At 40.2% G+C, this 25,742-nt stretch overlaps 1 protein-coding gene across 5 annotated transcripts in view; it reads left to right on the top strand.

Moving 5' to 3' along the window:
* LOC116390207 (cAMP-specific 3',5'-cyclic phosphodiesterase 4D) overlaps window positions 1–25,742 on the top strand; it is an 86,805-nt gene that overhangs the window by 23,126 nt on the left and 37,937 nt on the right. The window contains exon 1 of one of the 5 annotated variants that reach the window (XM_031859615.1): window positions 1–17,397. The exons of 2 other annotated variants lie outside the window; for them this stretch is intronic. In XM_031859615.1, coding sequence (XP_031715475.1) covers window positions 17,162–17,397 — 236 coding nt within the window. In that variant the 5' untranslated portion in view covers window positions 1–17,161. 2 more of the 5 variants (XM_031859618.1, XM_031859619.1) reach the window with 2 other exon arrangements.

The following is a 25,742-nucleotide window of genomic DNA, read 5'->3' on the forward strand; positions in this document are numbered from 1 at the left end:
CAAAAAAATAAGAAATCAGGAATGGGGCAAACACTTTTTCACACAACTGTATATACACAATATATTTATATGAGATATAGCTTCTTATCCGATTAATAATTGATAAAGTAATAATCAAGAGAATAATTATCAAAGTATTCCTTAGTTGCAGCCCAAATGAAATGTAATGGCCATTTTGTTCCTTTAAACAGACTCATGATGTGTAGAGAATGTAATTCATTCTATTGAGAACAGAGCTCAGCAGAGACTTTGTTTCTCCTTCCTATTGGGTTGTTGGTTTGCTGGCATCTAAGAGTATGATAAGAAAGACACCGATGAGATGAAATCCATGAAAAGTGGACACTGCGCCTACAATAGTTTCTGTCTTTCAGCTTTCTACTGCATTCATTCCTCATATAGTGATGAATTTTGAGGCATAGACGTCCCAAAAACATGTGTTCAGTTTGTCTCTGCTCAGCTGGCTTTGGCCGAGGTGGTGACTTAACTGTTATCCAAGGGCCCATTTTGAATCAGCAGATTGCATAAAGAACAGATCACTGACTGCACAGAAGCACTGGGCAGATGGATAACCGTCCTCGAGAAAACTGGTATCAATCTTCTCATTTAACTTTTGAAAAGAATGCCAATCAGTGTCTTTTTTAAATGTTGAACTATTTCTTTAAAAAAAGCCTTATAAGTTTCCTCCATTCACATTTCAATGAGAACCCTGGATCACTGCTTTCAGTTGTTGAAGCCATTGGTCAAGTAGTGAAGTAAACACCAACGTTTTCGTTTGATGATCAGACATTTTGTTTGGACCCGCTCAACATGAGTTCATAGTTTATGTAATGTGACAAGTGATGAATGTGCAGCCATTTCCTTCTCTAAATTCTTTTACAAATACTGCATCTTTCACTGAGCCTTCTATGATTTATTTATTTAGAAGAACTTTCAGCCTAACAAACATAATAAACGTGTTTGAAACTAGACACATAGTTGTGAAGTAAAGGCACATTCATTTAATAAATGCCTGTTGCCTTCTTGCTCTCTGTGCATTTGCCTCTGGCTGGTAGTCAGACATGTGCAGATGTGACAATGTTTACCCATTTCCCAGGCAGACCAGATGCCCGTGGCAGAAACAGGTCAGGCGTTTCTTGGAAACTGCTGTTGTTGCCTGCTTGATAAACTTGTTTGTTGATTTTACTCAGGATGAGATGTTTAATGGGCTCTAAAGCCGTTCTACTTTAATGTAATACATTTGTCACTGACACTCATCGACCTAAACATGGGTGTAGCTTTGATATAAACCATCAAAAAATGTTAACATTGAAAACTAAATTACCTTAAAGCTATACATTGTAAATGTCATTAGAAACATCCATCCATCCATTATCCGTAAACGCTTATCCCATTCTGAGGCTGGAGTCGATCCCAGCTGAAATTGGGCACCCTGAACAGGTCACCAGACTATATCGCAGGGCCTACACGTAGAGACATACAACCATATACACTCACATTCACACTTAAGGGCAATTTAGAGTCGTTAATTAGTCACCACATGTCTTTGGACTGTGGGAGGAAGCCGGAGAACCCGGAGAAAACCCACGCTAAGTAGAAACATGACTCTTATATTATTAACCCACAAATGCTGTGTGCAGACTCTCCCTCTCAATGATTACTTTTGAAGCAAAGAGAGGCAACTGTATTTAATGTTGGATGGAAAATTTGATAAAATACATACTAAGGGCCTGGTCAAGCATCAGAGTACTTGAACAGTTTGCAAAAAGTGTCACCTGTACTCAGCCTAAAAGTTATTTTGCTGTGAAGTAAATTTACAGATCAGTACCTTTTATTTTTCTCACTACTTTTACAAATAACCAGATAAGAAGGATATCGTTAACAAATGGGTTGCGTTAGCTAATGTTTAGCAAAGTTAGCATTATCTTTTGTCGACCTACAGGTCGGGCGGGTTTGAATTCATATTTGGGTAAGCTCACTGGAACATGTTACAGGTTCTGGCAGGCGGGTGACAAAGTTATTAATAATGTGTGTAAATAAACTTTTCTTTTAACTCAAGGCTTTAAGGGTCCTGCTTAAATGCGAGGCACATAGAGCGGAAAAATACGAGTCGCTCAGCAAGGCAAAAGCTGCAACCAAAAAAATAAAACGTACTCATTGAAAACAATAACAAAAAGCCGCCCCAGGCTGCTACAAAGAGCTCTGTCTGATCTGGGTCATAGGAATCAGTTTTAGATGTTCCAGACTGTATCCCAATGGATAACATAACAAATTATTATTTTGTTTTTCGATTGCCTGTCCTGGGACTTGGAGATTCATTCTTGACCTTAACAAAATCTTGACTCCAAGGTCAACTTAATATCCTTCTTTTTTTGTAACTTAAAGCACACAATTAAAATTCACCCCATCTCCAACTGACTTTGATGGGACAGTTTGCGTAATACAGGGATCAGACTGCACAATATCAGTCCGACAATGTCTTCACCTCACTGACATGGGCTGTTGGGAATGAAAATGAGTGTCAGGGAACAGGACATTTTATTCCTTGTAGTGTTTCATATTGGAAGACAACATACGGAAACGTCTAAAGTAAACTAGGAAAATGGGTACTTCCAGGACCACAGTGGAATTTGTCCTAGACAGCCTGTGACAATTAATTCTGAATGCCTTTAATGCCAAATAAACAGGAAATGAAAAACAAAAAGAATGAGACACTATCTGTAATGTCTTATCTTATTAATGTGTTATCTCTCCAGTGGCATCCCACTTACAAGAGAGAAAGTGAATTGTATCCAAATGGCACAAGCAGGCAGTTCAATCTTAGACACTGTGATGACTGCATCCCTGTCATTTCATAAGAAAAGACACATATGTTGGGTTTTAGAAATATTCCTGTTATTTCCTTTACACTGGAGCTGGTCCTTGGTGCTGTACTGTGGCATTCGCTGCTTCTAAATCAAAAGGATGGGTCTAAGGATTATAGGGGATTAATAAGTATATTTTGGCTAATCAAACCTAAACTGTAGTTTGTAGAAATGGACACAGGATGATTTGGGGAAGGGGAAGCCTCTAATCTTAACCGAGTTCATTGTTATTATTTGGAAAAAGACAATGGCTATTCCCCCCCCCCTTTATCTGCAGGGTTGTGGGTTGTGGTGTGACGTGCCGTGTATTTCTGAGTGGCAAACAATCACAACAGCAAATAGGGTTTCTGATCCATCTGGCAGCAACACAGCAATAGCTTGGTGATGGAGCACTACAAGAGATGAGTAAAGCACTTCTTGTCCATGTATATTCAATCTCCACTGATTCAGTCAAGGTACAACAGATCACAAAAATAACTCGGTTGCTCTCGATAAACCTTGATGAATTACCAAACAATGCTCAGTGAATATAATAGATTGGTATCTCTGTCCTTGCAGCGACCTTACTCTTGTCAGAGGCTAAAATACAGAGTCCTGTTTCATTTGTTTTACTGCTCCTTTAAGTGGTAGGATAGAAGGAAATTACACTTTGCCCTTGTTAATGTTTTTGTCTTGTCGACCTATAGAGAGCTCTCAGATAGCACACATCTGTGCAAAAACCCAGCAGTTCCCAAAGTCAGAGCCACCAAAATAACAAATTGAGCCTCCGCAGATGGCTCACGAGCTCCGAGCATGCACAAGGATGTTTATGCTCGAAGCGCAAACAAAATATACTGTGAACAACCAAAAGGACGACGAGAGTTACCTGCAAAACGGCATAAACCAACTTCCACAATGTGGAGGAATTGTAATAACTGTAAACCCATATCTTATATTCATGGTCTACTTAATTTCCTTTATACAAGCCCTGTAAAGAAAGAAGTCAAGTATTGAATGCATTATAATGAACTGAAGGTTGAATATCTTGGAAACAATTTGATTTGGCTGCAAAGCATGTACTCAAATGTAGCTTTTTAAGACCTCCTGTTGCTAAGACATCTAAAAACAAATTGGTCCTTTTGTATAATCCCTAGATATGTGACAATCAAGCTTTGATCACGATCTCACCGCGCCTGCCAAGTTACACAAATCACACACGACACGCAGGCCGTGATCGCGTCATTTTCTAGCACCATTAACTATGCCTCCCATATATACAGTACATACATCACCAGGCAGCCTTGCTCAATATGAGTAGCTTTACCTTTCCTTTTTCCCACACCTCATATTTCTCACTCTCTTTCTCACTTCAAAAAGCTTGGATACCCACACAGAGAGCTGCTACAGATAGTGATCTAATCCGACCTGGTTAGATAATTATGATTTTTATCATGCCCAAACTCCTCAGTTATAAGGAACTGGGTAGACCCAGGAAGACGTCTGCTGCATATCTATACCCCTATAAACTGGGCAGTATATAGACATTGAACATTTGACTCATGGTTATGTTGGTGACAAAGCATTTACATAATGACAAAAAGATGAATAATAAAACATTTGTTGGGTGCCTACAAACCGTCAACTATACAGTCTACAGTGTACAGAGCATACAGAAAGAAGACTATACAAATGAGAGCGCAAAAAGAAGACTAGCAACATTCTGTACACTGACCGCAACATCTGGTACTCTGAACCACATCTGCAATTTATTCAAATGCAGCAATTTTCTCCACTTCACCTGCTTGTTGGCAACAGCTTGCTCATCTTCACCTTTACCCCCCTTCTCTCCGCCTCACACAGAAACGATGAATGTGTGATTGCTTTAGTTTGACTCTTAATATGAGAAGCCAGGACCACAGATCCATTCCAAGAGCAAACAGGAGGCAGAAGGCATAACGGCTGTGATTCATCACGTCGATGCAGATCTGGTGGCGTGTTGAGTCGAGGGGCATCTCTGTGCAGATTACTCTGACACAAGCAGAGAATGGGATTCATTTTCCTGTTCAAGCAGGAAGGCCTGGCCATCTTGCAGGGAAACAGTTGTCTCCTTCAGTTACATTTTCAGACACAAAAGAGGTCGTGGTGGAGACGATAAATAGCTTTCATCTGTGGGTGGAACATATAAAAGGTATAGAAAGTACACTGGTATGAATTTGCCCTACAGTATGAATTTTGACTATACGGTGCTCTGCCTCCTCGTTTTCCAGATGATTTGCTGGCACAAGCTGATGATGACGAATTCTATATAGAATTCGTCATCATCAGCTTGTCGAAAGCCAATTCTGCTTTGTTTAGAAATCAAGAAATGGCTGAAACCGCTGCAAATAACGAAGAGGAGGAGTTGGTAAAAAATACAGGTGAAACCTCCATTATATTTGTATGGTTTGTGTTTAAAAAGTCAGACAACGAGCAGAAAACACTAGTCTGCAATTTACGTTGGATGACAGTGGTTGCAAGGGGTGGTAATACACGTACTCTTTTCTATCGCCTCAGCCCTGCCTCCATCTAACATCTTGTCTCGGTTTTCTTGTGATCTTGTTAAGACATCATATTTTTTGATATGGAAAAGGTAAATTAACCAGAATTTTGAAGAGTTTTGTTAGAGTACACCCTGGACAGGTCACCAGAATATCGTATGGCCAACGCATACAACCATTCACGCTCACATTCACACCTACGGGTGATTTAGAGTCATCAGTTAACCTAAGCTGCATGTCTTTGGACTGTGGGAGGAAGCCGGAGAGAACCCACGCTGCTGCTGCAAAAATCTAACAGACAAAAATTCAATTTGGTTCTGTTGAATAAAATAGAATCGTGTTTGACCCATTTGTGGTGTGGCTATCATACAACATGTTGAAACAATATAAGGCTGTCCAGTGCCACTCCTAACCATGAAGCAAAGAATATCTGTTTGTGTGTTCTTCGAATATCTTGAGGATCGTTCATCTGATGTACTTGTTGTGCATTCAAGTGAGTGCAGTTTCGAATTTGGTGCTAATTGTACACACATGTTCCATATTTAAACATATATCATATAAAGAGCCAATAGCGCTCACTGAGTCGAACACGTTGTGTGCAGCGGGCCTTTACAGGCCGTAGCTCATTGACTGCAGGATGCTGGATATACTATCGTTACAACCAAAATCTACTTTACATCCTGGAGTCAACGAGCCATGAGTGCTTCTCAAGGAGCACTTTCGGGGGTAAAATGGTTCAACGAAACAAACAAAAAATCACATTACATGATGTTCACTGAGGTTTTTATTATCTTAATGTGCACATCTGTTTTCCCTTATTTCTTTTCTCCAGACAGATCTTAGATTTATTGATGACTCTAAATCGCCCATAGGTGTGAAAGTGAGCTTCTCTATATGTTGGCCCTGCGATAGTCTGGCAAGGCTAAGTGGGTAATGTAATGGATGGATGATAGATGACCAAACAGGGCAGGTCCAACCAGACTGCCATTTTAAGATCAATGTATTAATGTCTCTGATTATAACTGGCTGGACTCAATTATTTGTTTTAAAATACTTAATGTAGCACAACTAAGGTCTATGTTACAGTATGTGTTCGGTGGTACAGAACATGTTGTAATCACAGATTCACTTCACAGTAGGCCTGTGATGTTGGCTTTGCACTAACAGCCATCAAACGGACACTCTTTGCCTCAAGAGATTGTTATAATTGATTAAAGTAATAATCTGTGTTTTCATTTATTCCTAACAGAATTAAAGTTGCATTGGACAAGAAAATCTGGTCTGACATATGGAGACCACTGGGAATCCTCCTATACACATAGAAGAAGACTGCGAAACTCAAGAGCATAATACAGCTTCAGATCTGACTAACGCTGCGCTTAGTATGAAGTAGAAACAGCATAGCAAGCATGAAGTACAACATAAATGACTGCAACTTGTGAACCCCTTACCAGCTAATCGGAGAAAGCTGGAGTCACCAAAGATGGCTGAGGTTGTTGCAGTGTTTAGTTCTTAAGATTTAGGTGAGAACTAATCTAATCTTTCTTTTGCATTAGTAAGCTTATTTTGCTGTTGTGTATGCTAGCAATGTTGTTTCGTCCAATCCCTAATTTCTTGTCAGCTCATACTTGGATAGCAACTCTAAACACGAGTAGCGTATGATTTAAAGTTGTATATTTAAAATTTGCTAATCAGATATGAATGTTAGGTTTATGAGGAAGATATTCCACACCAATCAAGAACTTTAAATCTTACAGTCATTTTAAAATATTTGATTTCAGACAAATTTCCAATGATCTTACAAACCACATCTTTCCCGCTCTTCTTTGTCCTTCAACCCAGAAGCAGCTGAAATCCGCATGAAACACTCTCCGACATTCAGTGGATCCGGGAACACCACAACAAGCTTACAGAAAAAACATTTTTAAACTGAACTACACGGGACTAGACTTAACTCCAGAATCCTCCTTCTCGTTCAAACCCCAAAGCCTGAAAAACACTGGATGCTTTCCATTTGGCCATGTCAGCATGCAGCATGTTAAGTAGCAGCAAAGGCCTGGGAAATGATTAACTGGAGTGCCAACAGCTAGTATGTTGAATCCATGGCTGAATATCTATCACATGATGAGCAAACAGTAGCAGGTGTTGTGGCACAAGCTGTGGTTCTGCTCCTCGTTAACGATGAGTTGTACTGGAGAGTGCTGGAAATGTTAAATAGCAGGTCGGTATTAGCTGCAGTAACATGGATTTGTAAGTTAACTTGACATTTCAGTGGTGAATACTTATTAGACTGTTTTAACATTATAAATGTTCCTTATCAATTTGATCATCTGTTCATCCTAGTGATGAACAATGTAAAAGCTATTACAGTAGACGTGTGGACATTCATATGGTTCTTGTTAATATGCAAATATCAATGCTGTTGGATTAGATCTGCTGAAAACCAGCTGGGTCAATCTCACTTACGTTTTATGTATCAAAGCAACACAAACGCAGCTGGTTTGTTTTCTGAACAGAGATTTTGTGATTACAATATGTTTCATGAACTGGATGAATTTGACTTAAGCACCATGAGATTTTGGCAGTTAAAGCAACTTTAACTTTATGATAAATTAAAGTTTTGTAAAAAATGTACTAAAAATTAAAACTTAGTCAACTGAATATATCGACTTCCCTCTCGGCAGAAAACTGTAGCCAAGTTTGGTAGCCAAGTAAGATGAATGAAAGTCTTTCTACTAATGCACAATCTTCACTGCAATGTTTCCAGTGCCTCTGTAATGGTTTGACAATGCTGAACTCGTTTTATACCAATTAACTAATAAGATTGATATAGAAGCCTTTTCCTGTTGATGTTACAGATGTCAAGTGAAGAAAAATAGCCACCACATTTCATGGTATTTCTTGGGAGATAAATTGCCAATGGAGTACAAATTAATTTCCCGAAAGGCTGAGAAGCCCCTAATGTTCTAATCTATTGGTGTCAGTAAGCCTTATAGTCTCACCCAGGGTCTTTTTACAGAATAGGGAAAAAGATGTTCGAAACATTATCAACACCACTGTCAAAAGTTATTGTCTTCCATGTGTTCCCCTTTGTTCCTCTGCGGCGTCTTGTGAATGGATGCTTAAGCTTTACTGGAGTCCATTTGCTGTAAATAATACAGATAGCACATTACATTGTTCAGTGAATAGAGTGTTGACACTGAAAATATAATGAAAGGTGAAATTTGATCTATCGAAAACATCACACATGACTGAGACTATGAGTTAGATTGACAAGACACCAGCACAGCGCGCTCAAAGGATGCTGCCTCAGTAATTTACTCGGCATTATTTTGACTTCCTTTGTTGATGGATATCGGCAGCTCCAATGTTACATATCTTGTTTTTGTGTTCACTTGGACTTACCTTGGATTTAGACCGACCCGCCCTGCTGTTCGCTCATCTTCACAACTACTTCATGAGGATTGAAGAAGCTCAGATATACTATAAGTTTGTGAAACATATATTTCTTATGATATTTTGTCCTGCCTACTCTACATGTTAGATTTCTACATGTGCCATGATGCGATCCCTTGAAAACTTTCCCAGATAACTTGAAGGTTGACCACCTGTCAGGCTCTTCTCAGTGCAGCTGGTGAGCAAACACGAAGTGTAAATGAAGTGCAGTGTCATGGGATGCTAACCGAAGCAGATTGGACATGTGTACACTCCTCAGCTTTAGTAACACATTTTGGTGCTACTTTCCTCACTATCCGGTGTTGAAACATTCCACCTCCCAGCAGTGAGGAACATATGCAGTTTCTAAATAAAGCTAATTCCCCAAAGTGGTCTCAATACTCACACTTTACATGGAAATGTGCGTCACTTTATTTTCATCGTGAATTAGGAAATGCTTGATGGGCCGTCAAACTCAGCACCCTAAGTAGAGTAACACTGGTGTAGGACAATTAATTCATTCTCTTTTTTTATGTGGTTTAATCTTTCTGCAATAAATATATGTAAATGACAGTCTTTAAGTATTGTGATTGAAGGCTCCCTTTTCAAAAGGATTTTAGTACCCACATTTAAAAAGAACAGCAATTGTTCGAATATTTCCTCTGTGTCTGACAACTTTAGGTATTACATGACGGGACAGGAGGATAGACAACAACACCAATCAATTATACTATAAATATATATATTTGAAATCTTCAGAAATGCCCACACAAATATTAAAATATGCCTGCTGTGCCACTGGATCCATGTTCCAAGAACATTATTGATTAAGAGGTTTTGTCAGTGCAGGCCTTCCTTTCTTTGCTCACCAGGGGATGTGTTTTTGTGGAGCCCCGTGCTGCTGGTCAGTTGAGTGGAACTAAAAAGGTAGTGGTGGGAAGATGATCTCCTATCAGCAATTCACAGATGGATATCTAGATTGATCATGAAAAACAGAGGAGCAATACAACACCTTTTTAGAAAAGGTAGGCTGACACAGATCACAGTCTTATTGACAACAACAGAACTATAGGCTGGTGGGCGGCTCTGAGGGTGGAGCGAATCTTCCACTCGCAGGAAGATCTTAGGTTGATCATGGCTCCTCCAGTCCTTGGGCAACATACTCCTCAAGGCTGTACCATCAGTGTGCGAATGAGCATTTAGATTAGATCCTGCTGGGCAGGTTGGGGCCTTGCATAGCAGCCTCTTCCATCGGTGTATGTGTTCGTGAATGGGTGAATTTCTACAAGTAGTGAAGGCGCTCTGAGTGGTCGGAAGACAAGAAGGGTGCTGTATGTCATGACCTAGTGCATTTGCCATCTTGTAGCATTTCATTGTATAGGACAAGACAAAATGTTGTATATTTAGTGATTGTATTTGTTGATAATTATATAATCAATGATATGATTTCTATATTAACATTTTACATTTTTTTCCCTTCATAACTTTCTTTTTCACTTGGTTTATTATCTTCTGCAGTGTTTAATTGTGGCTGCAGCACCAGGAGCATGCAAAGTCACCGAGCCTTGACAGAGCCTCAGCAGACGTCCTGTTTGAATAACAACATACTGTTTGCTACTGAGGAGCTCCCAGTTGCCTAGGCGATGCAGTAGATCCTGACAGACACTTGGATCTGATGCTGCGTGATGAAAGATTTGACGATTGAGTCTTTTTCTAGTTAACAGTCGGCAACTTTTTCTCCATATTCGAGAGGCTGAAAACAGCCTTTTCTGCGATTTTAGCTTTCAAATTACTTAAATGATTAATTGATTATCGAAATTTTCTGTCAATCAACATACCGATTAGTCGACTAATTGTGTTTCAGCTCTTCTCTTTTTAAAGTGAAATGAGCCCAGATTAAAATGCATAAAGTTATCAGCCTGAATGAGTATAAAAAGCATAATAATAAGCATACTAAAATGATAGACACAACTATCCAGCACTTCATTGAGTTGTATACTGAAAAAATATGTTCTAGATTTGGGACTTGATCGTTGGTCAACCGCACTGATCACACCACTGATCATTTCATCCAGGCGGCAAGACCCACATGTAGGCTGTAACATCAACGTTAGCTTGCTAACTGTTTGGTTACTGTGTGCTGAATGCTGTTTCACCTGTTCGCTTCCTTCCAAAGTCGTGATTAGCTTTTAGCTATCCTTTTAGCTACGTTGGGGTTGGGGAGCTCTGCATGCTTCACAGAGGGAGGTTGTCTTCTTCACCTCTTCAGCAACAAGCCAGCCTGTTTTCTGTTTTTCAATTCTAGAGGCGGCAACTTTCTTTGCCACCTTATTTGCTGGGGTTGGTGTTGCTGATGGCGCAGGTTTAGGCTTTCTTCGGTAACAGTCTGAGCTTTTTTTTAAATGATGGAACAGTCAATTGCAGCAGCAATTCTTGACTTTGGACCATGGTTCCTTTTTTCCATGCACGATGTCTGTATTTTGTGTATATTATCATAAGTGACATGAACTCTTCCCCTCAACATAAAACCTTTCCACTTGCACTTTCGGTTTGGGCATACGCTGTAGATTATTTGTCCACTTGTCCATTTTGTCCTCTGGATCTGAGTCTCGTGTTGCTTTACAAACTCACATATAAAAGGGCTGTTAGACTACCTATGGATTACTCATGGTAGTATCATAGTATAGTATAGGACTGTCGCAATACAAGCTGGCAGGCCACAACCGCTATGCTTATGTTTTTTCTTTTTTAAATTATTTTCAATGAGGCGACAGCCCTAATAGTATAATGTGACCATGTCTGTTTGTTTGTTTGTCCTCGGAGGACACTCAACCTTCATCAGGAAATATTGCAAGGCGATTGAAAGGTTTTGTGTAGATCACTGCTGTACTGACGGTTTTCCGACATATTCACTGTTTTTTGTTGGTATTTTATTATCTTTAGCATCATTATTTGCCGCTCAACACTGAACGTCGACAGCAAAATATGATGAACGAGTCATGACGTCAATCTTAAGCAGCAACTATCCTAATTTATGATTGACAAATCCTTTATTTAAATTTCTTTAGCACAAGATGTATGTCAGTTACCAAAATGAGGCTTAATTGGTGCTCCACAAATAGCCATTAATGCAAAGATGACATATTTGAACATAAAAACAGACTGATATCAATGGGGCGATGTGATCTGTAGTCATGTATTCAGCAGGAATGTGCTGAGAGCCTACTGAGAGTCTCTACAGGATAGGATGCTGGCTTTGATCCCAGCTCTCGACCTTTTCCAGAGGAAGTAGTCCAGAATGAGCCTCTTCATGTTCCTGGCCCTTCTTCTCCCTGGAGCTGGCTGGGGCTCAGTTATTCCATCTGGACTTGTTTATCTTTGCTCTCTACGTCTCTCTTCACTCTGTAACCTGTGCTACCTAAAATGCACCACTCCAAATGTGTGGCTCACAGTAGTCCCCAACAAAGCACTATTTACTTCAGTGTCAATCTTTTTTTTATTAGTGTAGCCTTTAAAAGATTTAAAAAAAATTAAACTATATATTTGTTTTTATCTTATATCTGTTTTTAAAGATTTACATCTTAAGTAGAGACACATGGGCTTGTGGTTGAGAGCCACAGACAAGGCTGGGAAGCCGGAAAGTCATTTGTTTTTTCATACTGATTTCATCACATTGGATTACAGTAGATATCCTGAACCTCATGACTGTAATACGATAATTGTTGTCATCCTCGGTTAATGTTAATGAAACCTCATATTGGGTGTTGCATATTGTTCGCTGTGCCTTCTGAAGAGCAAAAGAAAATCCTGCCGGCGGGAGCTGGAGGACATCTTTGTAGAGTAGCAACAGGCCATCGTTTATGATTAAATCTATACATTAATACAGGTTGATGTATCGTTACACCCCTGATTAGCACTGTAAGTGGACATTGCTATTCTATGTAGTTATGTAAGAAGTATTTTGGTACACTGTACATCTTCTAATCTAATTTTCAGCCAGGTTCCGTTATGAGGAACAAGTGTATGCGTGCACCACTGCATGGTTGCTTGTACTTGTATGAAAGAGAGGAGTTTGTGTGTGTGTGTGTGTGTGTGTGTGTGTGTGTGTGTGTGTGTGTGTGTGTGTGTGTGTGTGTGTGTGTGTATTGACGTGCACTATTTTATATAATGTAGTGTTCCAACTTTAAGGGGCACCCTTTACTCAAATTGAGTTTCTCAAAATGTTTGCCCGAGTCCCTCCATTTTACGAAAATGCTCAATAATGTTCCGATTTTTTAAATGCCACCGGTAATGAAATTGCTTTTAAGAAAACATTATAAGGTAATACTTTGGATAAATCTTCACAATGAAAAGGCTGAATTTGATATTGACATTTATTTACTAAAGCAATTGCTCAATGCTGAAATCAAGTTATTCTCCTGTACAATTAAAAAAATAATGATAATAATAAACTTTATTTATGTAGCACAAGAAATGCAGCACAAAGTGCTTTATAATAAAATAAAATAAAAAATAGAATGAACAATGAACATAATGCAATTGTTTTCCTTGATTGAGTGAAAATAAGAGTTATTTCCTCCTTCCCTTTTAATTTGTCAGTTTGTCGTTCACCTTAATGAACTATCATCAGTCATCAGGCTGTCTACACACACAGTATTATACTGAGCTGCACTTGACTCTGTGGTGATGCATTATCACACACATTTTGATGCCCGTTGCACGTGGACCTTGCAAACAGAAGAATCACCTTGATAACCACACCCAGCTCACTGCTGGCCACACCCCTCACTCACTCATTTGAAATGGTTTAAAGGGCCAGTGTGTAGGATTTGGCAGCATCTAGCAGTGAGGTTGCAGATAGCGATCAAGTGAAACTTCTCCAGTGTGCCAAGCATGTAGAACTATGGTGGCCGACGTGAAAACATGAACGGCCCTAAAGCCAGTGTTGTATTTGTCTGGGCTAATGTAGAAAGATAACAAAGAAACATATTAAGAGGTCCCGCTCCTGTAGATATAAACAGCTCATTCTAAGGTAACGAAGACACAATCCTTATTTTCAGGTGATTATGCGCGAAAGAAAACCTGCTTATTGATATTATATTCCAATTCTGCCAATACATCCCCCTAAATGCTACATGCATACTGGTCTTGTGACTTGTCGCAGGTAATCTACAAGGAAAGAGGCAATTAATGTAAAGAAGGTGCATTGTGCAGACTTAATCTTCCACATTTTTTGTCATGTCTCTATCTGTACCGTTTGGTGGAACACTTTTTGGGTATGTCATTTGGTATTACATCTAATTAACCCCCAAATTTTCTTTCTCCTGTGAAAGCGGAGGTCGCTGTCACCGCCTTCACTGCGTCACCACAAAGCAGCCGAAGAGTCATTCATTAGGGAAGCTTAACTGCTAAAATCACACACACACACTTCAGAAGAAGATCTCTTCTTTATTAAAAACACAGCCTTGGGAGAGAAGCTATTAGTAGGAGCAATTGCTGGCTTAAGAAGAGAGACGTGTGGCGCTCAAATTAAATTGTATTTTGTAGTTCAGTCTTTGGTTGAGCATGTATAGTATGATGCAGTTACACCTCCAGATTCTGGAGTTTATTGGATAAAGCAGTATGCTTTTCAGGAAACCAACGCATGTTTGTCTGTGTGAGTGTGTGTCAGCTAAAACAGTACTGCTTTTGTGTGTTTTGATCTGGTGGTGGTGGTGGGAGGAGGAAGGGAATATGACTCAGTTGAATAAATAGTTCAACATATCCTGGTATTAGTCACATTAAGAAAAGATCCAGGATTCAGCTCCTCGTCTTTTCTCCCCATTGACTCATAATAGCAACAGTTTAATTGACTTTGCCCACGCAGTCTACAGTTTTTTGTATTTAGAATGTTTTGATCCTACTCGGCCAAACCTCTCATTCAGTCACATAATGGTGGACTGTGTTGGCAGATGAAGTGGACTGTTTCCAGAGTTAGAGTTTAAAAAAGCACTGGGGCCTCATATGCTCCAGTTGTGATGTTGTAAGGTGACTTGGAAAGATATTTCGATAATGGTCTAAAGTTTAATTTCTCCAAGTCAAACTCCCATAGGATGATTTGACATTTCAGTTTATGTCAGTTGGTTCGTATTAGTGTATTTGTCTACATCAGTGTGTGTGTTTGCTCTATGTTTGCGTGTGGGCACCATCTGCTGGTCGCATTTGGCATTTCATACAACAGCTGTGTTTCTGTTGGTGAGCTCATTGCAGTGACCCCTCCTGACCCCTCCCAAATAAATCTGTACTTTGGCAGTCGGCCCATCGGGCTCAAGAGCCCTTATATTTCACTACTTTAGTGCCTCATAAAAATGGATGCAGAATGACAAAGAGACATAATGACAAGATGAATGCTAAATGTTGGATAATTGTTTTCTGATTTGCCATGAAGATGTTAATGTTCTTTAGATACTTTACAGACACAATTAAAAGGCAGTAATTGTGCACTTTTGCAGTATAATCCAAGTCTCGTTTGTCCAGTTGTATGCTCAGTACTTCCCAAACGCAGGCTCAACCATGAGACAGTGTTTTGAATAATAAGGTTTTAGTGAAGATGCATGTGATTGAGAGTACGAATGGATAAACAAGACTTGGATTGTACTGCATGAGTTGTGTGAGATTTTGTATAGTTTTGCTGTTGTTAACCTAGACCCCATTTACTTCAATTCATCAAGGAATTAATCGTTTTTTGCATTCACCGTTCGCCATGGAGCCATTGTAGAAAAACTGACTTTTTTTCAAGAATTCAAGGAAACGCGGTTATTGATACACAAAAAGTATTCCTTTACGTATTAATCACATTACTCAGCCCCCCCCCCCACCATGGCACAACACTAGCAATAACACTGATTAAACCTATACGTAGTTAACAAGTGAGTTAACATCCGCTGTTCTTAACACTTCACATGTTGCTGTGGTTGAACAGACAAAAGGAAAAGGAACTACCCACAGAATCCCAGACTTATTCAACGTAAGATATTGTAGTCACACTGGTTTGATTGACAAATTGTCTCTGATAATTGCAGTGCAGAGATCGTACGTCTTAATAACAAAGAGGTTAAAAAAAAAGTAAAGTAGTTTAAACACTTTGAATAATGGATGAAGCAGTGATTGAGAATAAAAATCCAGTGTATGTTTCACAGTTCAATTGTGTTTTTCTGATGTGGGAGTTATACAACTGAGACAGAAATGTATTGATTTAACCAGCCCTGTTCTCAGATCATAATTAGAGTCAAAATATACCAGTATACGGATCATATTTGCTTTTGTCTGCTGCCATCTTGAGCAGATTAGTGATAAGCATCAAGACAAATACTCCTGTCACCCATATGCAGATGAACCCTGACACACAGCCAACCACTGACAACCGTTCTCATCTTTGAATCCCTAAAATTGAACATTGTGTGAAGTTGTGTAATGGATGAATTAAGTATGAGAAGAGTAGTAATGAACTGAACTGTTATGTGTGTAAAGTAGGGGCAACTTGTATTTACAGCATACTACTTATCAAGGGAAATGTTTAGGTACAAGCAGATTTAGGACTTTAGTTTGTGTATCTTGGCTGAATTCACACAGTTTTGTTTTGGGTAGAGGAGGTTTGGGCTGTCTGTGGGTCAAAGATGAAATTCTCTTTGACCTCTGTTTTTCCATCTCCCCTCAGCCCAGTTGGGAAAGTAGTATTCACTTAAGATACGACTAAATGTTTAAGTGACATTTCTGGGGTTCCTGTTATCTTTTATCTCAAGAGGGCTCTGTTTTTAGACAGAGAGGGGCCGTACTGACCAACAGAATGAAAACCTATCCAAGCTCCAGCCTCTCAGCGCAACACAGGTCTGGCTTGTGTTTAATGTTTGTGCACTGATGAGGAAGGAAACAAATGCAAACTTGTGTGTGTGCATGAAGGGAGTGGTGGACACAGCTAGTTCACCCGAGGTACGAGCCAACAACGCTATAATTCAGGCCTGGCCATATTTAGGCAGGACTCAGTGTTATGTAAACAGAGCTTACTGCTGAGGGGAGGGCTCACTCCTGCACTCGTGTCCATGTCCATCAACAGTGCTCTTACATAGCTCTGTTGTGAAAGATAAAGAAGATTCTTAAGATGCATAGTAAAAGTGGATTTGAAGAATTTAGAGACTCCCACAGGTGTTGCTGAGTATGTAGCGCATCATTGCAAGACGAGTTATTACATGAATTCTCTTGAAGAATACTGTTGTTTTGAGATGGACAACCTGGACTACCTGACAGAACTGCGAGGGTGGCACAAGAGATCAGCGTAAGAGACCAGGTTTCGTTAAAGCCTTATACAGCAGTATGAGTGAGGCCGTCTTGGAAAGCTCTGGGGAGACTGGTTCCTTCCCGCTCAGCAGCACTCAGCCCATCAAGCTGAAACCACAGTCAACGTCTGGATCACCCTGTGGATCCCCAAGGATGTCCCCCTGCAACTCTCCCCGAAACTCCCCCCGGCACTCTCCTTTGCTGTTCCGCAAGCACCTCATGAACCGCAGCATCGCCCTGCAGAGGCGCTTCACCTTGGCACACACACCCAGGTAGTATTAATAATCACATGGTTGTAAGTTGTAGTTGTACATGGATAAAATAGATACATTTTGAAGGCCATCATCTTCAGTGTTTTTGACACCTTTCTAAATTTGGATGACCTCAAGTTGTTTCAGGGGCTGGTAAAGGTGAAGGGGCGTTTTCACTTCCTCAAGATGTGTGTCATGGGTTTGCTGTGGCAAAAAAGGCCCATTGTCCGATGAGAAGGTAGCTGTGGGAAATCATGATTTTGTTGACGTCGGGACCGGTGTCATCTCAATGGACCCCGTTGTTCTTGCAATGAAAGAGAGTTACTCGTTTTGTGCCTAAGGTGTTCAGCAGGTCTAGCGTAGGTCAAATAGTGAGGAGAATAGATCCAATAGGAGGAGCTGGACTGCTTGTCTCTGACCTGAGGTTTCTGTTCAGCAGAGACAAAGCTGAATTCAGAGGGATTATTACCTCATCGCAGTAAACAAGGCTGCTGCTTAATGCTGCGCCATTTGTTCCTCGTGACTGAAAATAGAGAGCATGCGGCTCTTTTACGTCAGCAAAAATCAAGTTAATTTAATTTTGTAGCAACAATGTCTAAATTGGAATTGCATGTCTTAAATGTTTAAAAGACAATGGCAGATAGTTATTGTGGTGGGTGGAGATCATTAGTCATTTCAGAACAGAATGTTAAGTACAGATATCAGCAGGACTTTCTGAAGTCATTTTCTGATTTTTAAAATAGATACAAACTATATTAGTGCGAGAAAAGGCAGCGCTGGCGGGTAGTGACGTATGAAATTGATTTTCCAAGTACACAGCCATGACCTGTAGGTCATTTAAGAAAACTCCTCGAAAGGAAATTTACCCTGCTGTCTAAAGCCCTCATTTATCAGTCTGTAAACACACAGTAAAGAGTATTGTTAGGTCGTGAAAATACTTCTTGGAATGTTTCTACACTGTTTTATTTGTAGAAAATGATTTAATGAGCATCGACAACATTTTGGTCTTTTTTGTACAATCACGATGTTGCATGATGATCTGAGTAAATGTTGCTCTTGCAGACATCTGTTTCATCTTGAGAGGACTTTAATACTGAGAAATCACAGTAAAGTGCACCATACACACCTTTTCTTTCTCTCATTACTCCTCATTACTCCAGTTATTAGGTTATGTTCATCCTCACAGTAAAAAATAAAAAGAGGTGGTGATGGAGCTCAAAATTGAAACGACCAAAAATACAATTACACTCTTGTTAAAACTCTAGTTTACTAGGTAATATTTTTTGTATAAAAACAATACAAATTGACGAGTGCTATAAAGATAAAAGGTTAAATTCCCCACAAGGCTTTGGTAGATCAAGGCACTACTAAAGCTTTGGGATCTTAATGTGCTGTGACCTTCATATAAGAATTGTTTAGTTAGTAAGCTTTTATATCAGGCTCATAGATCTGTTTATTTATCCTTGTATTACTTCACTTTATTGCTGTTGTTGTTATTATAACATAATTCCCATAAATGCATCGACTACATGACAAACACGTTGTACCACATTTCTAAGATGATGTATTTCTATGCAGTATCCTCTTTCTAGTTTTTGGTGTAGCCTATTGCTCAGGGAAGTGGTTGTGGTGGTTTTGACTGTTGCCACGGAAGTGTCCCTCTCTATCCGAACCAAAAATTAAAGTGCCAGTAGTGAGAAACAAAAGCTCGGCCCTCAAAATGGCAACTCCTCTCTGGTGTAAGCAATGGGAAAATAAAATGGCTGGTAACACTTAGTACGTGGTTGTTTTAATCTAGAACTGGGGCCGTAGCCAAATCTATGGCTTGTATATCTACTGGTGTGCCATTTCACCACTCATGCTGCCCCTCCATGATTTAAAAGATACTGCAGGGATTCAAGATATTGTTTTTCTTGAGGTTTGAATATGCTTAGGGAAAATTATAAGAAAAGTCTAGAATGAAAACATCAATATTCCCTCCGGGGGGGGGGGGGTATGTGTTTGTATGGCAGGGGTGTTATCTCACCTCTGAGTCAATAGTCTATTGGCTGAAGCACCGTTCTGACATACAGTACTATCACATAATGTGTGAAAAGTTAATGAGGTTAGAGAAGTTGTGAAATTTGTCTTCTCACTCCTCTTTGACTGCCTTTCTCACTCAGGCAAACATAGCCCTGTGGATCCTAGGATCTTTACAAACTGTCTTGTGTGTGTGCAAACTATTTTATGTTATATTAGGATTGGTTGTTGTGCCGATATTATCGTCTTCAGTGTTCAGTTTTTCCTCCATTTCATTTCTAGCATTTAGACCGGAGCTAATGATTTGTCGATTAGCCTAATCAAACTGACTGACCGATACATTTGGCAACTAATGTATTTTATATGGTACTGATAAGTGGTTTATCATTTCAGTCATTCTTCATGCAAAAATAGTGTAAACATTCTCTGGTTCAAGTGGCTCAAGTGGGAGGATGTGTTGCTTGTAAACTGAATATCTTTGGGTTTTGGAGTGTTGGTCACACAAAAGAAGACATTTAAGGACCAAGATCATCTTGGGCTCAGAGAAGTGGTAATGGGCATTTTCCCTAGTTTTTGCCTTTTTATAGACGAAACGATGAATTAATGAATCAACAAAAAAAAAGCTGAATAATCTATAATGAAAATAATAGTTAGTTGCTGCTCTAATTTACACTAGTATGTGACACTAAAGCTTTCAATAAACTCTACTACATATAGTTTTTGTAATTGTGAGCTTGTGTTAGTTTGCCACCCTGCCCAGCACCAACTCTAACAATATCCCTCTGTAATTATGTAGCTGCAGGGCAGCAGGAGCAGGGTGTCGGGTCAGGTGGCCCGTTGATCTCACGTGTCAATGAAGGCTGAGCCAAGCCAGCTCTGCCAAACACAAAAACCCCCACCACCCACGCAGTAGAGTATCTCCCTTTGACAAGTTGGGACCCGCCAAAAAGTTCCTCTGTAACTGTCTCAATATAGTAGTATGTTCAGTCTCTCAAAGCTCAGAAAGGGTCAACACGCAATGTTTCGTCTTTGTCTTAGATATCTGGAAATGTTACTGAAAAGAAGATCAGCCTTTAACTTGATCCAACACTTTTAGGTTGAGCTCTTGTATATTTGTCTCGGCATTGGACATCCTGTGGAAAACAGACTCTTCAACAGCTCCTGAGGACTTGGTGGGCTGTCCTAAGCTCCCACAGCGACCCCAGGGGACTCTGCATGCTCTCACACTGCTGGAGGAAGAGGTCAACCCTCGCTGACGCTATGCCGTAACATTGCTCTCATGCAACAACTCAACCACCCCCCTTTCCCTGCAAACAGAGTGACTGACTGGCAGAAGACGAGTAACGAAGCTACTTTGAAAGTTTTAAAACGTTCTCTCCAGATCTCCTGTACAATGTGGATCTGTGCTACGGAAGAGTCCCTTTTAGGAATGTAGTCAATGTCACGTCTTGGATTACTTTGAGTGGTTACGACAACAACAAATCAGTAAGAGAGGACAGACAACTGTGGAAAGCTGTTCAATGCAGCTGAGTCTTCAGTTACAACAGCTCCCACTTCTTCCTTCTAGAGAGACTAATTGAATATCATACTCCAGTCAGCCTTGTTTTTCCTGGGGCTTTGCAATGTTCCTGAACGATTTTTCATTCATTCAAGCACTGAGGATTAATCAGATCTGTCCTCCATCTGACTGTGTCAGTTTTGTTTTGTTTTCTCGCCTGGAAAGTTCCTGTGTTATGGTTTATCGCAATACAAACCTCACAGAGCCGATCCAGAACAACCTGGTGGATCATGGCAGAAAAATAACGGACTGAGTTGTTAAGTTCAAGAATCCAGAGGAGGCTCGGTTCAAATGTTCAGCTTATGTTAGTCTCTCGTAGGAGTCAGGCGTTCAAAGAGACAATGAGCAAAGACTTCCGATTGGCAAGGAAAGGGGCGCCGACTGGTTTCGGACACGGTCGGAGACACTCGTGCCTGGGGTATGTTCCTAATCTATGCATCCTGCATCTTTTCAGCGCTCATACTCATGAGAGGGAGTGCTCATACACGTTGCACGCAGGGCTCACAGACCTAGAATGATCGCTTCACTGTCTGGGCAACAGCAATAGACAAGGTCATGTTTAAAATAGAACACTATACATTTAGTGATTTTACTGTTATTGTTGAAAATACATACAGGGTTTTATAAGTGGTTACTGTTATGGTCTAATTTGAATCTTGACAGGCAGAACGGGCATATATTTGTTCATGGAATGACACAAGCTTAGACTGTTCTTAACATCATGTGAGTTGAGAAAAGGTGGAAGAGTGATGACCGTCTAATCATCTTCCTAGTAATGAAAATAAATTGAACAGACTGTAATTCCCCTAATAATGTGATGTTAAGAAAAAGGAGTTTGGTGTCTTAAAAAAACCATCAACTGCAACTATCATTAAAGGAGGCACTTTGGCTGATACAAAGCATTCATGTCGGTTTGGTTTTCAGGTTGGTTTTTATTTTGATTAAGTCGGATGTAGGATGAATTTCCCAGTTGTAATTACAACTAGGATGTTGACGTTGCTAGTCGAAAAATGATATTTAGTTGGTTAGTGGGAATTTGGTTTATCAATGTGTAAAAGGAGCAAGATCGCAAGATTGCGAGCCATTCGATGGCCTCTCAACGGCTATCATCATGTCGACGGCGAGCAGGCGGTTCATGACTAACAGTGCGAACTACGGAGAAGGTGCTGACTGAGCTAACAGTGTTAACCTGAGGGGGAACCGGAGGTTGGGTGCTACACTTTCGTGACAATGCTGTCGGTTGGGGATGGCACTATCAGCAGAGCGACGGCTGTGAGCTAACCTGTGGGGCATGCTCATATGCACTAAAAGCATGCACAGTCGTTCCGGTTATGTCAACAAAGGATGGAGAAGTTTGCATAACAGCACACGCAGAGGGAGAGTGACTTCATTCTCTGCTCAGGTAGACATGACTCCACTATATCTTTACATAGCAAATTGTTATTTGATGCTAGAGTTATGTTTAAAATGTTAAATACAGCTCCTTTAATGAACTGGAACACATTCATCAGATTGATGAAACCTAAAAGAAGAAGAATTGATTCGGAAATGTTCCCCACAGGAACTTTCACAATGATTATTTTATAGACGATGCTAATGGAAGTCTGCACAGTAGAAAGGGTTGAATGGGCTCATATAGTGGGATGTGTGTCACCCAACACCCTGACTTTTGAGGCCATTGTGTTACTTGGTGGTTCTTGAGATGCAATGTTTTAATATTTGCTGGCATTTTACCCAACGGCTTTTGAGAGGAAGCAAGTTCTGTTTGTGGCAGGTTTCATTCAACAGACTTCCTGTTTTTGCTGAAAGTCTCCCAGAGACATTTCTGCACACTGACCCTGAGACAAACGCTCTGCTAAGTGAACACAAAGCACTGAAGGGAGATGTTCAATTTCTATTTTTAATTATATTTATAATAAGTGCAAGTGGCTCAATATGTGAATAGTAATTGTCTCTGACACCATGTTTATATATATGTGTGTGTGTGTGTGTGTGTTGTGCCTGAGACATTGTTGTCAGTCTGTGAGCAGAGAGAGGGTGCTGGTGGATAGATAGCCCCACCTGTTGTTGCTGATGTGCAATGAAGGACTGACTCATGTTACATTACTGAGAAACACACTCTGCCTTCTGTGTTTGCGTGTGTGTGTGTGTGTGTGTGTGTGTCAAGATATAAGCACTCATTGCATGCATGTGTTTTGTGTGTGTCCTCGCTTGCTTGTTCCTGTTTTCAGTCCTGCTAAGCATCAAACTGGGCTGGGATTGGTGGGCACCGCCCAGCAGTCTCCAGTCAGTGGTTAACTGAGCCTCCCATACCACATTCCAGCATGACCACACGCACATGCCACGCCTTCCCTGCCATCACCCACAGCAAGAACCACACAGTAAAAGAAGAGGGAAACTTGCAATTGTACAATCGAATATTCTGCCTGACAAAGGCAATACACAGTGTTTATGTTTTAAAGAGTCAAATCTTGGAGCATTTTTATTGTTATTTTCACCGGCTCTTTATTGTGATTGTTGTTATTTGTTTTTGCTGTATCCAGGAATGTTGGCTTTTCCCATTTAAACTCAAACCTACCAGCTAAGAGGATGATAAAAACGATGCAGTTCTCAAACATTTATCAATGCAGTGAGTTTTTACCATTACCATGTAACAATTCCCTCAAATGACAAAGAAATGTCAGAGTTGATTTCAAAGAGGACAACGTTTGTTTCATGAGCATGAGTCATTTTGTGAAATGACTCATGTGAAATGACTCATGCTAACGCACGGCAGAAACTGTAAACATAAAATCTCCCGATCGTGTAGATTAAAGCTGCAGTTTAAAGAGGAAGGGTAGAGTCCCCAATGCTGTGATATAGTTTTTTTCCATTGTATACACTCACAAAAATGTAAGTATACACATATTTCTGAAAAACAGCACGTTAGTATGGATAGATTATACAGTTCACGAATTGTACATGTTTGAATAGACCCAGAAGTAAACATAATATTGGTATTAACACATTGTTATGTGTAGAGTAGAGCAAAGCTGCCACCCTGTGGCTAAAAAGTGGTATTAACCGTTGAGAGGAAATAATATTTAAATACAATAAATACTTAGTACCCAGTTTATTATGTACACTCATTTAAAACACATGCAGTCTGATACAGCACCCCTGCAATAAATTCTATCTTTATGAGGTTTAGGCCTACACTGTTTTTGTTCAAACTGTTTTAGAGAGGCGATGATTGGACTTTATGGTTATCTTTGAGTCCGCTATTAAATTGTCATGTGTAATTCTGAGAGGTGTTTCTTCTGTTTTGTCCACTTCATTTTTATCAATGAAGTTTGGGCTGCTGTGTTTGATTGCATTAGTTTTAGCGGTACTCATTCTTTCACCATCACATATTTACCTGCTCTACATCCCAAGGAAGGAGAACCCAGTGTGCTTTGGTGCAAGTGGAGGATGTGTTGTGTACAATGGAGTTGGGACCCAAAAGCAGAGCTTTGCAGAAATGTGTGTTGAAAGTTGATCCGGGGATCGCAGTGGAGCGGGGCAGGCCGCAGGAGCTGAGCTGTCGGGCTGGGAAGCAGACTGGCGCTGATTGAGGCAGGCGGAGAATGGATCGAAGGCACCGGAAAACACAAGATTATACAGAGTTCAGGCAAACACGAGGATTTAAGTGACTGAAACTAGAAACTGCCCATAGTGTTAGTTCCATGTTGGCAAACTGAACGATCTGGCAAAGACTGGCTTAACAGACCCCCAAAATAAAATCCCCAAGCCTGGAATAGTTCCTCAGCCCCACCAGCCTGGCAGCACATAACACGTGAATGTGACATGTGTTTCTCATTTCTCATGTACACACACACACACAGCCACAGCCACCCGTCCCAAAATCCATATTGATTGTTCCACCACAGAATTGCTGTTAGTATTTTCTGGTCAAGTTGCCAAATTAGGTGTTGTGTTTTAGCAGCAGTGGAATAAACAGTTGAGAGAAGTTTTGAGTCAGCTTTGCTCTTGAAGTTGAGATGTGTAAGATGTTTTTGGGGGTTTTAATGCTGGACAGGGTGCGGTCTGTTGGACGGAGGGTTGAAAGATTTCCTCTTTCACACTATCTCACCTCTGACTTTTTCAATATCATCTTATCAGTGATGAAAAGGAAACATGAAGAGAAGTAGAAGTCCTAATTGCTGTAGTCATATCGACCCCCTTGCCTTGCCTTCTTTCCTTGCCTTTTTGTTGTTGTGCTTAGTGTGTCTGTATCTGTGTGTTTCCCTCCTGTGTGTAAATGTACAGCAGTTTCTAGGCAAAGCGGGACCCCTGCTGGATAGTCAGTCCATCTTCAGCCGACTAAATCAGCACTCTGACTTTCCTCACATTGGCTAAATATCAACATTCTCTGATGTCCTAGATAGCTCAGTGCATATAAAAGCCAAACAACCAAATGCAGAGACACTAAACTCTTAAATAACACATTCTGGTCAACTGTAACTGCAGGTTAAAAAAACAGACACTGTGATCCTGTTTCTTTACTCTCTGTGGCATGAAGGTGGATTTTCATTCTGACTGAACAGCTCTCTGATAATCTCCTGTTCAGTTGAAGGGATGTTAACCATTGAAATCAGCAGCAATAACAAATAACAAATGTGCCAGTTGAACGACTTCTCCACTAGGTGGTGCAAGTCTTTCTCGGCTCTGACGTCACAAATTTAGTGTGGTAAAGACAACACATACATTTGTAAACAACGTTTTGATAGTCTGACAGAGACCACAGTCTTGCAGAAGAATGTATAAACAT

Source organism: Anarrhichthys ocellatus, unplaced genomic scaffold (assembly GCF_004355925.1).
Source record: "Anarrhichthys ocellatus isolate YVR2014 unplaced genomic scaffold, GSC_Weel_1.0 scaffold22, whole genome shotgun sequence".
Lineage (NCBI taxonomy): Eukaryota > Metazoa > Chordata > Actinopteri > Perciformes > Anarhichadidae > Anarrhichthys > Anarrhichthys ocellatus.